Consider the following 16,900-nt stretch of genomic DNA (forward strand, 5'->3'; position numbering starts at 1 on the left):
ACTCTGCTGATAGAAGAAGTTTGTGGTGGTTTGGGTTTTTTCCACTGCACCTCTGTCTCCTTCTGTGTATGGTGAAAACATAATTATTACAGGCTTCACCTTTGATCAACCTGAAAACTTAAAACCATATGCCACTGCCTCGTAAGACCATTTGCTTTGCTCCAGTCACATGCACAGTCTCACTAAAGTGAAAAAAAAAATCATTCACACCCTTAAAACAAACTGTATTTGGTGTTTGCAGGATGTCATTTTTACGGGACTGACAAAGAAATTGGAGCAACAGCTGCTTTGATAACGCTCCTGCTCTCCTCCCAGTTGGGCACTTGACTTGATCACTTTTGTTAACTGCTCACTTAATAATTGTTTAATTTTAGATGTGTTTCAAATTCTTTCAAATTTTAGAAGCTAGTTTCCAGCCAAATAAAAGCTGAGCAAATCAATAGCCCAATAATAAATTCTTACGGGTTTTTATAATCTGTCCATCTAATCTTATTAGCTGGCTACTTAGGAGCTTTGAGCATACATGTCGTAGTCTTTCTTTTTAACATCTCTGACATAAATGTGAACAAACATTTTCAAAAAATAGTAAGTACTACAACAATCAAGTAGAACTGAGCATATATGAAACTTGAAAAAGAAAACAGAAAGCCAGAGTTTTTGCTCAATGAAGTCAATATTTCCCCTTGTGTCTTTTCTAAATCTCTGTAATGCACAGCTGAGCTCTAGAAGACTGATCCTTAACCTCACACTGATGTGAATTATGAATCAAAGTCAGGTAACAAAATTTTCACACATTAGGGCTCCTACTACACTTTTTTTTTTTTAATAGATTTGAAACTGTGTGCCATTAAGAAAAGAGCGGGCCGTTTCTGAACATCTTGCTCAAGCATTACTCTGAATGGTATGCTGGAAAAGCCCAGATACACACTGACGCAGCAGGCATATCCGCATGGTCCCCCACTTTTCTGCCTGCGCTATCCAGCTGTCTGCCATCACCCAGGTCTGCTACTGGAGCTGCCTACAGCCGCTCCTGGGCTCACTATAGTCACGACAGCCCCTACCTTTAGAATGATATAGGTACTGCTAACCTGGCTAGGTGGCTTGTACCCCTTGAGCTAGGCTTGCTCACAGTCAGTACAAATCCTGTCTTTCTCGCACACAGCTTTTTAGCAGGCAAGGTGTTAGGAGATAAATCAGAGACAGGAACTGCAAGCTGCATATGTAGGAAGGAAAAAAGGTGGGAACTGGTGGGAAATGTAAGACTTTCAAGAGGAATAGAAGAAAAAAAAAACAGTCAAAACTGGGAGAAATCAATTTTAAATTAAAAGCAATAATCAGTACCAATACAGTAAGCAATATAGTTACACTTGCACAGTTTGAATGCATGAACTGAATGATTGAATGAACTGGAGATTAATCAAAAAAGTTTCACAGAATTAAAAAGGGTAAGCAATTCCACAATAAAATACTCTAAAATGCAGTTAAGTTTCTTCTGAGCGATATCTAGAAGTATGCTTTAGTTGTAAATGAGGGCAGTTAGGGAAGGAAAGAACAAGGTTGTTGCTTACACTCAAGTGACTAATAAGTATCCTTATTTCATTGCATGTCTACTAACAGTGATTAAAATTCAATCAGAATGTCACATGTCCTTGCCTGCTAAAACACATCTCATTTTATTTTCACATCTGGTATATGCTATATGTGTATTATCTAAAAAGAGCAGAGAGATAGCTTACAAATGCTATCCGATTTCAACATCATGGGATTAATTCCCAGGGTAATAATCAATCTTATTGTAAATAGTCACATAAGACAAGATCCAATAGACTTTCTCCTTCCTACAGGCTCCCTGTGCAGAACATCGAGGAAAATGCCCAGAGCTATGTAGATCCTTCAACTTGTAGATCTGAAAAAGTCCCTGAGATGCCATTAATCTTGCACATTTACCTGAGCATCAGAGGTATCCTTGAGCTCTTCTAGTCCTCTTATTTCTTGACTGCTGTTTTCTTCATTTTGATGAATTGCTAAAATAAGAAAGAGGGAATGTATTGGAAGCAGGCAGGTTCAAATCAGCATGGCTCGGTTTAGATCAAATAGGATGACCATTGAAGAAACCTCATTCCAAGTTTAGCTTTCTAGTTAACTCATTGAGTAGTTTCGGACAAACTGTATAAGGTATACCTTACTGGGTTTGGACAAATCCTAAATAGGGTATACCTTATTTTTCCCAGGCAGTAAAATGCGGTACTAAAGAGTTATATTCCTGCTACTGTTAGTCCTGATAAAACAGTGACATTTAAGGAAACTCCACTTTTCCATACATTATAATGAGACCCGATGACTCATAAAGAATAAAAAAATCAGACATCCCTTTATTTTCATTATACTGCAGAAAGTCAATTCAGATTAAACAATATAAGCAGATTTATCCCTCATCTCAGCCTTGGAAAATTCTTTGCAAACAAAGTGATCTTAATCTTAACAAATACCACCACTATCCATGAAAGTCATCTCCGGAAATAAATGGTAGCAGAACATGTTTTATTGAAGGTTATATGCTGCTGGCACAGTAAGAGCAACCAGTAACTTAGCTCAATTAACATTGCTTAACACCAGCAAGTTTTGCCAGGCTTTAAAGAAAAGAGGTTTGGATCAAACGTGTAAGCTCTGGACAGGTGGAAACTGGAGTTATCAGTTTACCAAGCTAAAGAAAAAGGACCACTTTTGAAGAGACACATCAGACTTCCGTATTGCAAACAGCTATATCTATAGGTAGTTTTACTAGCTATAGCCCAAGATACCCTTCCAGTCAACACGCCCACCTGCTGTATTTTAGTGGGACATCAAGCCCTCAGCCATTCTGAAACGTGGCACATGGCAGGTTAGGAGCATCAGACCTGACGAAACATGAGAAGTGACTTGACTTTACACTGTACTCATTTACTTACAAGCACCATACTCAAATATCATCAATCTTGTGTACACATTGAATGATTTGCTAGTGTAGCCATAGCGGTTGTGAAAACAAAAGTGTCCTTGAAGCGGTAGAGCTGGCAAATCCATTTCCTGAACAGTACCAGGCTCACGGCTCTGATGGATGGGCAGGAGGATTCAGCTTGTGTGCTTCCTCCTGTCCACCTTCTCCCTCCTTCACCCCTGAGTACCTGAGCTGGTCATCAGGCTGCACCTGAACAGCCACAGCTCACAGCACTGTGTTTTCAGACAAGGATCACCAGTCCCGTTTTGCCTTAAAAGTATGTCTGTGAGCTGAAGCAGCCCAGGATTTGATAGATGAACAGATGGGCTGTAGAGGTAGCAGTACTACAATCATCAACCACCGTCGCCTAAACTCTCCTCAACCTTCAGCCTGAATCTTTAGACATATGTACAGGTTACCTTGGCTGAGCTAATACATGTAACGTGAGCCATGAGGTCTAGCTTGGTGTATCTGCATGGGTGCCTGGGTCTGCTGCAGACAAAAAGCAGCCTAACCTTTAGGCAGCATCCAGCAACTTAAAAGAAAAGTAACTATAGAGTGTTCTTGATCTCTAAAATAAAGCATATGGATTTATTTTCTTTTTACTGCAGGATTTCTGCTGATACTGCTATGCCATATAGGGCATAATTCTTCTTTCTTCCCCCACAGTTATGCTATTAAAAAAAAAAAAGTAATAAAAATGTAATTATAAAAGGGGAAAAAAAAGTAATTTTGTCAATACAGTTTGTTCCATTCAGGGACTTTTTTTAATCCATTATCAAAGGAAAACAGAGGTCTGGTATAAATCTTCACTAGTGGGTTTGCTGACATCACTTTACCAGCCAACCTCTGAAATTCAAGGCAAATGCTGAAAACACAGGGTCAATCTATAGCTGTAACAGAAGGCATGTATAATGGGGGTTAAATCCCAGCAGCATTTAAAGCTAGGCAAAATCAAAACATGTTTGGGACATTGTGGCATATCTCTGCACTAGGTTGGAAAAGTAACGACCCAATGAAGCAGTAAAACCAGAGTGCTTGCCTCAACAGCTCCGTGTGGCCTCTGCTTTCCCAGGGCAGGTCAGGGTTTCCCAAGGCAACCTACTCCATCCAGCCAGGCTGGGGGCTCTGTGCAGTCCCTTCCCTTGTAACTTGCTTCCCAGCCTTCCTCCCCAAGAGCTGCCTCATCCTCTTGCACACTCCCACACGTGCGTGACCCCATTCTACCCGCTGCCGCTGCAGGGAACACAAAGCATTCAGGACATCCATTTGCCAAATGCTATTCAGAGCAAGCGGCATGAGCTGGGAATGTTGCAATGCCAGAAGGCATTAACAAATGCTAAAAAATGGTTGTGTGAGCAATTGCAAATCGCTTGTCTGTGGCTGTGTTAGCAGAAACACAACATTTCCCCAACTCTCCTTTCAATTTTCTGATTTCTCCTAAAATCAATTTGCTGTAGCCACTGATGGGCAAAATATCCCCACAGACATTGGCTATTAATCATGGCATTTAAAGGAGTGGCACCTTGCTAGTAACAGGACCACAGGTCCAGGCTTAAGTGATTTACATTGATCCAGCCAGCTTTTCCAACAAGCCTGAGCAGATGGGCGCTCTGCAAACAGCTGTGCCAGGGGAAAAGGTTAGTGGCTGCCAAGTGGCTTCTTGTCACTGGCCTCTGTTACAAGTGTCCCATTCCCTGCCCGGTGCCAGGGCAAACACCCCAGAGCATCTTCAACCATAGCAAACAGGCAGACCTTCAAGGAGCAGCACGCTGTTGCTAATCTGGCTGGGCTGGCAGATTAGCGAAGGAACGCTAACTGGCCGGGCAGCAAACACCCTGGGCTGAGGGCAGCAACATCTTTTACCTTGCACAAGGGGAAAGAGAAAGTGGGTGCGTGTCCACAATCCCAATGGAACCAGATATCCTTGGGTGTTGAAAAATTTTAGCATGAGCAATGTTAACAATGATGAGAAAACAACCTTGGTTTAGATGTACCCTAAGTGAACAGCTTAAAAAAAAAAAAAAAAAAAGAAAGAAAAAGAAAGAAGCTGTTTCTATCGGCAAGTTCACAGCTCAACTCTAAAAAAGCTGAAAAAGTTCATAATCCAAACCCAGCTCTCCTTGGCTTCAATGTTGTTTAGATTGTGTAAGGAATGTAGAAAAGAACCAGTAAATATTTTCTTAAAGGAAAAGAAAAAATCCCAGACCTCACACTGATGTTCTCGCAGCCCTCTTGGGAGAGAGGGACCAGCCAGCCTCTTTTTCATGAAATTTCCATCATAAACTTGATTTTTGTGTCCTCTCTGCCTCTTATCCAAACACATAAGAACCAGGCACAATTTGAACCCCTTTAACTACACCCAGGAGCAATAATCAAGGAATCACACCATCTCATACATTTTTTCCCATCACAAGAACATAATCCCTTGAAGGCTGAAGTGGCCACATGGACAAATAACAACCCTTAATTATATTTTCTTCGTTTCTGTATGAAAATGTTACTATGTGTTTAGTCTATAAAATACAGCAAAAGCATGAATCTCTTAAAATATTCCAGTGTATTCAGAAATTTATATTCACAGGGGTCATCACACACACAGAAGAAACCAACTGCTGTATTTCTAGACACAGTGTGCCTCCTAACCCTGTGACAACCCACAGACACCCCTTAAATTGGCCCAGGTGCTGCCCTCGTGGGCTCTTGTGCACACAATACAAGTTCTGTCATAAAATATAAGAATTCAAGGATAATTTCCCACTTACTGTCAGTTGGCCGTTTATTTTTTAATAAAAAGGCTTGATGTTGCAAATTCAACTGTAGGAAAAGTAAGCGGAAGGTTAGGGTGGGATGGGAAAGTATTTCCCAGGCGAGTGTTGACTCTGGGACAGTTCCCTAAAATTGTAACATGTACATACAAAAAAGTTGTGAACTTTGGAGCTGGGCCAAACCCTTCCTTCTCTGCCAGCATAAACCCGGCATTTTTCCTTGATACGAATACCCCAGAACGTCTCACAAAGCAGCAACACCAGGGAAAAAAGGAAGGTGGTTTACCCTCATGTATATGTATCTATTTAATGTTATATTTGGGTTCAGGCTTGAGATCTGTGACAGAAAAAAAATGCAAACAAACATAGAGTGACTAATTCCCTTTTCTACCTGCAGCATTTCTCCTCCTTTGGAGAAAGAAAAAGACGTTAAATGAGCTTGCTAATGTGCAGTTCAAATGTGTCCATTTAGAAATTAACCTAGGGAATTCAGGATGTTGACTTTTTTTATGCTCACTTAAGGATCACAAGGGCCATCATCTGATCTGAGTTCCTTGTGCCCCCATGGACCAGAGCTGAGATTTTTGCTAGCAGATTCTTCTATAAACTAATGTTGGAACAGAGAATTCTTGTGGGGGAGAGCCTTGTCCTTTAGTAATCCCGTTGCAGCTTATTAAATCAGCAGAAAAAATAACAAAGAAATAAGAAACAAAATTAAATAATTTTGTACTAGCTACCTCAGCAGAATCAGCCATCACGCGGGGGTGTGAAGGGAAAGGGAACGTAACCATCGCTCACACTGGAACCAAGCACATCCTTTGTGTCACCATTGCTGACCAACAGTGCTCCCCCGCTTTTACTGCCACGCTACAAAGTTTAAAGTAGATTTAAGCCATTGGAAAGGATTTGTCTACCTCGGCAGCATGGAGCATTACAGGCATGCTAAAGAGCTCACCTTAGCTAGACAGACTGGCACCCAGTGAGGGTCACAACAGCCACCTGCAGCACTATGGACCGTCTCCTGCCTATGGCCAAGGGTGCCAGGGTTACCCACAGAGCAGTGCCTCCACGATAAGCTGTTCTGTACGGCCCCGAACTGAAGGTAAATTAATTATGCTTGATGAGTAAGATTTTTAAAAGTCACATAATACAATGCACATTATTTCATCGTAATACTTTGTCCTATTCAAAATAGCAGAATCTTTTACCCAACTGTAAGTGGAAAGGACAGTTAAAAAAAAAAAAAAATCCACACATAAACCAACTCCTGGAACCCACAGCCTTGCAATCTTCCCAGAGGCTTTGCTGTATTGTGCTTTCTTCCTTTTCTATAAATGAAGTTTCTTCTTTCTACCCCTTCTGGCTGCAAAGATAACCTTCACAACACAAACCAAGGCACTGCATCATTCTGCTGCTGCAGCCAGCCAGACTGGAACAATAATGCCAGGAGAGGTGTGAACTTCCTCCCTTTGGCTTAATAGAGTGTTAACTTTGAAAGCTAATTATTTAAATGCTTAAGAGAGGATTGTCATCATAGTTAACCATTTTGCTGCTGAACAGCAGGCAGGGACATCTGTCCATCCATAAGCAACTCTGGGTGGCACTTACATGGCCATTCCAGGACAGAAAGACAGCTTAGTTCCCCATCGCTGCTGCCTGTCCCACACCTTACTATTCCCTCTCTGTACTGCTGTAAAGCATTTGGGGTTTGTGGCTTGGCAAAGGATGACTTCTGATCTGGCTCGGTTTGATGAGCTGGTTGAGAACAGAGCCCCCCGGCAGCAGGCAGGGCAGGGGACAGGGCTGCCAGAGCCCTTGTGCCACACAGCTCCAGCTCCGTCCCTTGAGCTTGCTGTGAAGTCCAACTGCGGGCCCAGGATTGCCTGCCTTTTGGGGCCGGGGAGCCCATAAACGTCGCCCTTGGCAGACACGCAGCGTACCTCTGCGCTGCCCTAGGCTGCTCCCAAGACTGAACTTGCTTCGCATGTTGCGAACCCTCAGGCATAGCCTCCGGAGCTGCCCGAGCGCGCAGATCGCAGCTGCACAAACACTGCCAGGCTCACGGGCGCAGCCTGTGCACCGGCTGGATGAGGAGTTCGCTGTCCCCACAGCTGCTCCACAGGCAGCTCTGCTCGCCCTACAAAGCTCGGTCACCCCTTAGGCTACGTCCCTCATGTTTTCTGTGATGCTCCTTCGTTTCAAATGAGGATGTTCATTTATTATTTAGTCTTGTTCTTTAACCTGCTAACATCCTAGAACATCAAACCACTCTGCCTTTTGTAAGATTTCAATCTTTTCAGTACCGTGTGATCAAAATTCATATATGCGTCTCTTTTTTTCTACCCAGTAAGCAAAAGGCACCGACGTGCCCTCTACAGATAGGAGATACCCACCACCTTGGAAGTGGTAAAGAGCCTACTTCTGAACAGAAGAACTTTGTTTATTTGACAAGCCAACAGATTTTCACTCTCATCCCTGCTGGATGGTTATAGCTTGTTTTTCTGTCCCTGTCAAACCATCACTGTTGAAAAGACCTCAGGAATCTGCAAGAATATTCTCCGGGGAAAGGCTCCAGTGCTCTGAATTGCCAGCAGCCTGCACCAATTGATTTATCGTCAGCTGCTGGGAATCTCACAACTTCTAGCATTCTTCTTATACCCCAAATTTTTTGAGAGGCATGTTTCTTTTCTGGGATTTTCTTTTTTTCCAAAGGAAGTTGCTAGCATGAAGCTTTTCAGAAACAAACAGCAAAAAAGCGTTTTTTAAAAAATCACATCATTCTAAGCTAATTTCATGATTCTTGAAAACTTTATTGTTATTTTGAACAATGGAGCTTGTGGTATCCCTTGTTATTCTTTGTGGAGGATATACAGTGAGCTCTAGAGAGGCTGGTTACTATGGCAGCTCTGAGCTGTTTGACAGTGTTATAATGTTTGCTGATGCTTATTAATTTATCAGAGTGGAAAAAAATGAATAGCTCATACTGATACCACTGGGGAAACTAAAAGCCAGATCCTCTATCTTACGTAAGGCAGTAGCGCTGAGCAGTGGAAGGGAAGATGTGCAAGTAAATGCTTTACAAACCTCATGTCTGGGGACCATTTTAAGTCAGACCAAGTCCTCGTACATACTCCTGTATTTTCCAAGTCCTATTTCCAAATTAGAAGGGGAAACCCAACAAGCACTGAATACCTCTGAAATCCCCAGAAGCTGCATATAAAAGACAGCGATAATCCCAGGAATAAAACCCTCCAACTGAGAATTGGTTCCTTATTTACCATGAAACTGTAATCTTTTCCCAGAAATTACTGAAAAGAGAAAGCTTTTTAAGCTCACCCTTAACATGTTTCCTTTTATTAGCAATACAAAAATTGCCTTTGAGCTTTCTCATTCCTTTCCACTATTTCTGCATATATATATGCAAATTACTGTACAGATTTCCCTTCACTGAGTGCACTACGTATCTCCAAAACAGTTGGCAGGCCCCTGGGGGGGTGTTGCCCAGACAGCTGTGCAATCAGCTGAGTAAATCAGCTAATTAAAGAAACAAAGAAAATGCAAAAATTATTAAAGACAGACTCCCACTTACAGCATTGTTCAGCACCTCTGTATCTAAAAAAGCACAGCAAGCATGGGATGGAATAAAGGTGCTTGTAAATTGGGGAATGAACTATTGCACAAGTGACAATGATGCCATTTTCTCTCAAACGCTAATCTGGGATTCGTGATATTTATGCTTTGTAGTTTAAATCAATCTAACATAAATTACTCCAGCATTTTATTTCATTTTAAAATGACAAAAGCATGAAATGTAATGTTGGCTTCATAACTGATTTCTGTATGTAAAAAATGGTCATTAACTTCTGCTTGACCTTAGGTGTAGAACTAATATTGAATTTGCACAGAGGGTACTCATTATGCTGGTCTAGTTTCCACGCAGAAAAATAAGTTCCCAAGGGTCCTAGTGCTACAAGCCATTTCTCAGATCTCAAATAGGAAACAGGACTCCCGAAAATGATGAAAAAACATTTCCTCTCATTGCAGAGTTTATCAAAAAGAACAGATAACAGCAAGGGTAGGAATCTGCAATCTAAACAGAGCAAAGCCAGTGTGGTAAGAAAGGAGGCTGACAGATGTAGATTTGGTCTTGCTGATCCGCACACCATTAAGGCACCGTTCCTTTCCACTGCATCTGAATGACCACAGGAAGGACAAACCTCAGTTTAAACGAGACTCAGGCCCGCCTACGTTATATAGCCATTGTAAATTAAAAAATGAGCGTACCAAGTAAAGCCACCAATATTTCCCAACTCAGTCAGATTATGGCCAGGAGCCTTTGCTGCTATTCTTCTCACATTGTTGTACAACTGGTTTTGTTAGAAAGTTCTGTTTATTTTATTTATCAGAACTGAAGCCTTTCATTTAGGTTTGAAGGCCCATATTTCATCCAAGGTGGTGGTGCGTTAGAAGAACATAATTTGTAAAACACCTCTGGCTCAACAAGGGAGGCATTTTTTAATAGATAATTAACTACTGTTGATTCATATGGCCAGGGGAGGTTTGGTTTTCAGTGTGTGGCACTTTATGATACATACAAAGGAAAAGCTACATTTTACACCCACTTCATGAACACACGAACTCATAACATTTTTTACTAAGGAGAAAAAAAGTGGAAAATGAGTTGCAAACACTGCAGGAACAGACAAAAGCAATGTTCTTGGTAGCAATAGCAGCTCAAAGAAAAGCATTCAATGGCTGAATGCAGAAAGCTTTAACTTTTACCCAGTGCTTTTAGACATTCATTCTCATGTGTGTGATATTTACAATTTAAAAAATCAGGTGGCATTGAATGTATCTATAGCAGTGTTGCCTGAAACGAGATGCTGGAAGGGTGGAGAAGAGCCCATTACATGACCAGCAGGCACAGGGAGAATGATTGCTGGGAGCTGATCAAACAAGGAGGTACCAGCAGTCGCTGAGCAGGCTCGTGCAAAGTGAAACACCACCCGCTATTCCACGGAAACATCCTCCGGGCACAGCCAGGAAAGGAGCAGGAAACAAAGAAGACTCTGAATAAATAAATGTTGTGAGCTCTCTGTAAATGCCTCTCCCAAAGCACTGGAAACAAAACATTCACCTGGTAATTTTTTTTTTTTTTGCACAATTGCTGTCTTACTGACCTTACTGTGCAATCCCTTTTTGCGTATGCACAAAACATCTGTCACCGACACGGCTATTCTGCGTTGCTCATTTCTTCTGTGCGAGTGCCTTATAGATCACACAGAAAGAACTATGCCCCAAGCTCTGCAACAACTGCAAAAAACAGACCATAAGCTGCCAAAATCCCTCTCAGTGTAATTCCCACTAGAGAGCTCTTTTCCTTCTTTTTCCAAGGCTCAGAGTCCATTCTGCTTTACATCAGCTGTTGAACACACAAAGGCTGGTGAGCATAACCGTGTAGTCCGTTCCCTGATGTTGTCCAGGGCACTTCCCGCCCCCAGCATTGCCCAGGTGGTCACCGATTCAGCCACGGCACAGCGGAGCTCTGTGCGTGTGTCGCGCACAGCGTGCCTGACCAGCCAGCACCATGAGCGCCATTCCCCAGGCCTGGAAGGGGTCTGATCCTATTCTTCTGAAGCGCTGCCAGTTTCTTGGTATGCCTGATTTCGGGAGTAATGGAAGAATCCTATGGGATGCAACAAGACATTGGTCCCTAGGGGTGGGCATTCCCTTCAATAAGGCATAAAATGCTTAAAAAGGATCGCTTGAAGAAGCCAACATGATTACCTCCCTTACTTCAAGGCATGAAAGCCATAAAGCACAATGTAACTTTTAAAATATTCCTAGCTATGTTTTCAGGTGCAACTTTCATTTTGAACCACATTTCAATGGGCAGAGGAAAAGTAAAGATAAAGTTACTGAGACCTCCCAGAAGCATGACACTCCTGCACCTTTACTGTGAGCGACCATTTCTCCAGGATGAATGCTATTAGTAACACTTGCAGAACATTACTATTAGTAACATTAGAAGAACTCCTATTCCACACATTTTGTGAAGTTTGACCCTTGCTTTAAAGAAGTAGATGCTCGGAGGAATTAGAAGTTTTAATGAAATAAGGTCTTACTTAAGTCAAGTAAATAAACCCACTGAAAAGAGACATAAGGGGACATAGAAAAGCAGTAACATCCTACTGATGTTACCTTTTCCCACCCTTTAAACTTCCCCAATTTTTCCACAAAAGAAAATGCACACCTCTCTGGCACATGACAGACACTTTATTCTGTAAACAGGAGCAAGTTTTTTCATCCCTCTTTATGCCCTTTTTCAGTGGCATAAAATAAGTGATAATAAACTGTGCACGTTTTACACCAGACACATTGTATATCTGCTTGTTCACAAAACCTGTAAATTCAAAGGGTGCTTAATAGGTCTGAGATTTAAACACAATACTGAACTGCTCCATTCTTGAATGACCTTTGATCATGTATTTGGAACCTCATTTTTCAAGTATGTGGACAAATCTAATTCAAATTCATAATGATTTGCATTGTCTATATAACAACTCTGTTCTACAAGTAAATAAAACTAATGACCTAACATAGGACATTCATATAGCACCAAACGAGAATTTTTTTTGCGAATTACTGTGGAGTAAAGTTACCAAGAAGTCTCACAAGGATCTGTGCTACTTGGGGAAAAGGGCTGAATCATAAAGATGCAGTTTCCTGAGTTAACTAAGCTGATAAAACAGCTTAATGCTGCCAAAAGGGTCTTACTGAGCTCCTTCCCACATCCCTCCACCTCCCCACCCTGATAAGAAGCTGCCACCCTCACTTTGTGCCAACTCCAGCACATGCTGCTGCAATACTGCATGCTGCTCTGGCTGCCCCATCCTAAAAAGTAACATAGTTGATGTGGCAAAAACGACCAGATTTAACAGAATAGATTTGGTATGAGGAATGACTAGTATTTAGCCTGGAAATGAGACAACTCACAGGTGTATGACAGCGGTGCACAAAATCCTGAATAGTACGGTGATGAACCGGGAATGGATTATTCACCACTTTCCATCACCAAAGAGCTCTATCACAACGGGGTGAGGGTCATGGGGAATGTGTTTAAAACAAACAAGAAAAAATATGCTTTCACATAGCACACACATGAAGTGTGGGACTCACTGCTACAAGAGATGATGAAGGTCAGGAGTATAAGCAGGCTCAAAAAGCAATTCAATAAATTAATGCAGAAAAGGCCCACCAAGGGCTACTTAACACAACAGTGTGGGTACAGCAAAATCCCTCTAGCACAGACTGGTAGATGCTGAGTACGCACATCAGAAGGACTGTTTGTACTTGCTCTGTTTCTCTACTCTAAGCATCCCCTACTCGTCACTCACAGTAGGATCAGAACTGGACAGACTTTTAACCTGACCCAGCCTGGCTGTTCTCATGTTTTTAACCGGGCTGACATTGCCTGGAGTGTGTTCGAGTCGAGTCACGCAATCAGCTCTGACAGCAGTGCTGTAGAGGTGGTGCAGTGGCTGGGAAAAGGAATAGCTGTTCACAGCTTGCTTTTCATTCATATTGGCAAAGCTCAAGCCCCAGTGACTGCTTCATATTGAATCATCTGTCCTAAAACAAAAATACTAAGCAAATCACATAAGCAGTTAAGTCCTGACAGAAGCAATACAAAAGAAAAGGGGAAGGGTGGATATGCATACATATGTGTCAGAATAGGGTGGAGGTATTCCAGAAGATCTCAAATATAAAGTTAAGACGTTGCAAAAGCCATGTTATTATAAACAAAATGTAAATGACCCATTTTTTAAAAAAAATCAATAGAGCTTGTCAATTTAAGAATGGCATGACTAAAAAGAATCTAACTGTATTGTGGAAACCTGAATATCACTCTTAAGAGGGAGCAAAAACATATGCAAGTGCTAGGGCTTTTGCGGGTGCCCTGCCCTTCACAGTGGGAGGGAGAAGCACCCACAGCCCTGCCGCTGCTCCTGCAATGCCTGGGGAGAAGCTTCAGTCACCCTCTTCCTACCTCATCAATACTCTGTCAGCTATTATCTTCATTAGCCTCTGTATTCAGAAACACAAGGACCAGAGCCATGCTCTTACTAATGGCCCTTTGCACGAATGAAGTTATAGAAATTCCTTTAGATATAAAGTTAACGGAATTTGCGGGGTGATGCCATGGGGTGCAGCTAGGCTCATGCACAGAAATGCAAGCCATCTTGTTTGTGGATGGGATTAACACCGGTTCAGAGCATCTACCTGACAGATTTTGATCAGTTCAGATGTACCTGTGTAGCTATGCCACCGGCTAAAGCCTCCAGCCTTACGCTATTTGCTGCTTTTTATCCTTGTTTTAGCTACAGTCTCTAACATATAAGAAACATGTCATGACAAGCAATTGAGAGAAACGTCAACCCTTGTAAACCTTCAGACGAGAGGCTGCATTTCTGTTATGTTTCAGCACATTTGCAGGAGCCATCAGAAGCCAGCAAGGTATAAACAAACACAACAATTCTAATGCCAAGTGCTTAAAATTAAAAACAGAGTTCTCTTCTGCTCCAGTTACTTGCTTCCCCAAGACCTTTTACCAAACCAAGGAAGACAGCATTTAATCTATTTATTTCTAAGGTTAAGCAAGAACAATTTTAATGCATTTTTATAAGCCACAGGGAAGTGCACAAGCTCATTTCCCCCTCTTAGGTCACCTTTATCATGAGAGCTTTATTCTAATGAAATATAAAAGTGCTTTCTAGTCAACAGTGTTACTGAGGTCCATCAAAGCTTCAGGAGTACAGACATTAATTTTACCCTTTTTTTAGTTTTATTTGCAAAGAAGCTGAAAATGCTGAGCTCCCTCTGCGTGAGAGCGCTCAAGTACCTCTCTAGCGGCTTATGCCTTGCTATCAGAGTGGTATACTTGCAGTACACATCTGAAATACGAAAACGGAGCTTTTCTCCACAGCACAGAAGTTTTTCATTTTTCAGGTTCTGCATTTTTCCTTCAGCCATCTGTCAGTTTTACGTGTTTCTCCTATTCTTCCACCCCACAATAGAAACAGAAGAACACCTCCTGGGGAAAGGCATTCTCCCCCACACCCTACTGACTTTTTATTTTCTGGTAGCCGACATTCTCCATCAAGTCAGATCCTGTACTAGCAAGAATTTGATACTCTGCCCTACCCCACAGCAGGCTCAGGTCTCTGCCTTGGTTTTCAAAGCATTTGTCATAGATACAGTGTCTAAATCTCGGAGACAGCCATTCTGGCCCAAGAACTGAAATAGTTGTAATTACTGCTTCTCATATACTTAGACTAGGTAGCAATCCCAAGCTCCCTTTAAACAAAAATAAACTGTTTTACCCAGGTAATCAAAGGCAATGTTTCCCCCACTCCAAGCATAGCAAACCCTCCTAGTTGGACCCTCTTCACCTCTTGCAGAGGGAGCTGCGGTGTTTGTGTGCTCGTATAGCACTTTCTATGAAGTGTAACCCAGTGATTACTGCAACAGTCCTAAGCAAGTAATATGAAAGCTTTAATCAGCCAGTTTTTCTAGTACAATTAAATCACTGTGAAGTGCCTCTCTAAGGGCAGAGGTATATCCAGAAATTAAAGTAATTCAGGAACAAATTACACAGTCCTTACATTAAGCAAAAATACTCTTTTTTTGCTCTAACTGGTAGCGCTAACCAGCTATCTAGAGGAAATATTTTGAAACACTGTAATTTAAAAACGGCCAAACCATCAAAAACAGCACAGGAGCTTCTGCACAACAGCTTTGGTTTTTGGGCTGCCGATCTCTAGGAAAGCTTTCTGTTAATGAACCAATTACCCACTGCAGGCAGGTTCCAGCCAGCAGGTTAGGACCGTGCCCATCGCCTGCACTCCCCACTCATGAATCCCAGGGGGAATGAGCCCGGCGCCCACGCTGTTCACAGCAGCCTGGAAACCACCTAGGGCAGCTGGCCCAATAGCCATGTTCCACTCTTTTCATGCCAAAATAAACTCTTTGTCTGATCTTTGTTGGTTTATTTCCTGGAATTATATGGAGTCTTGGAGAGGGTTAGAAAAACCCTATCTTCGAAAGATACTGTGGCTTTTAGCTCCAGAAGTACTTTCTCTGAAATATGCTTCACTTCACCAGGCACAACATACCATAGCTTGATTGCTAACAGTAACTGCTATGCTGTGAATTTAACCATCAGCAATAAAATAAAAAAGCATAATCAACCACCCTAATTTACTCTACTCCTACTGTAGTAAAGGCATTAACTTAAATTAGACCTTACAGTTATGCCTGATCATGTAGCCATTTTTTACAGTCGTCCAAGATGAGGCATAAAGAAATGCAAATTTCAACAACAAGCATGCACTAGTTAAACTGAATAAAGAGGTATCTTTTGTTCAGATCTAAACTAATATTTTAAGTGTTTACATTATGTATTAGGAAAGGCTGGTCAGCACTTCAAAGCTCTATAGGGAGCTTTGTTTATTTAAGGCTGTGATTTTTAACTCAAATATTTCTACCTGCTCAATGTGGGTTGTAATTACACTAGTATAAAGGAGACTCCAAGAGCTATCCTCCTTTCCCATTTTCATCTCCTGCAGCTCATTCCTAATCCAACTCCCATCCCATTTTCTACTGGCACAACCGTTTATGTAGCCATCCACTGAAAGGAAATGAGAGGCTAATTCAGGTTAAAATCAACTCTTTTGGAGAATGGAGTTTTTACTTACAGCCAGTAGCAGTAGTCCTATTTGCCGACACAACTGCCAAGAAGCAGGGAAAGACATTTCCTAGAACTGTATAAGCACTAAGTAAAAACGTACATGGCACCATACTCTTAGCCCATTTTACAACAAAACAAAAGGTTACCCTGAGTCCTTCCTTAAAATAGCCTGTTTTTCTCTGCACTGAACCAGAGCAGAAACGTGTCCATGTGCACCCATTATAATTCAGGTGGGACTGGGGTGATAACAGGTAAGGGCAAGCAGCTGAGGGTTGTTAACATCGCAAACTACTACAGCAGTTTCATAGGCAAAGCTATTACACAGACGCAATTTAGGTCTGAATTCACACTTAAGAGTTGTGTTTACTTTCAGCAGATTTACATTTACAGATGACTGTGGACGTA

At 41.8% G+C, this 16,900-nt stretch overlaps 1 protein-coding gene across 2 annotated transcripts in view; it reads right to left on the reverse strand.

Moving 5' to 3' along the window:
* RAPGEF5 (Rap guanine nucleotide exchange factor 5) overlaps positions 1 to 16,900 on the reverse strand; it is a 162,491-nt gene that overhangs the window by 95,656 nt on the left and 49,935 nt on the right. For both annotated transcript variants that reach the window (XM_075705573.1, XM_075705572.1), the window contains exon 8: positions 1,948 to 2,024. In XM_075705573.1, coding sequence (XP_075561688.1) covers positions 1,948 to 2,024 — 77 coding nt within the window. The remainder of the gene's footprint in view (positions 1 to 1,947; positions 2,025 to 16,900) is intronic.

Source organism: Pelecanus crispus, chromosome 2, assembly GCF_030463565.1.
Source record: "Pelecanus crispus isolate bPelCri1 chromosome 2, bPelCri1.pri, whole genome shotgun sequence".
Classification (NCBI taxonomy): Eukaryota; Metazoa; Chordata; class Aves; order Pelecaniformes; family Pelecanidae; genus Pelecanus; species Pelecanus crispus.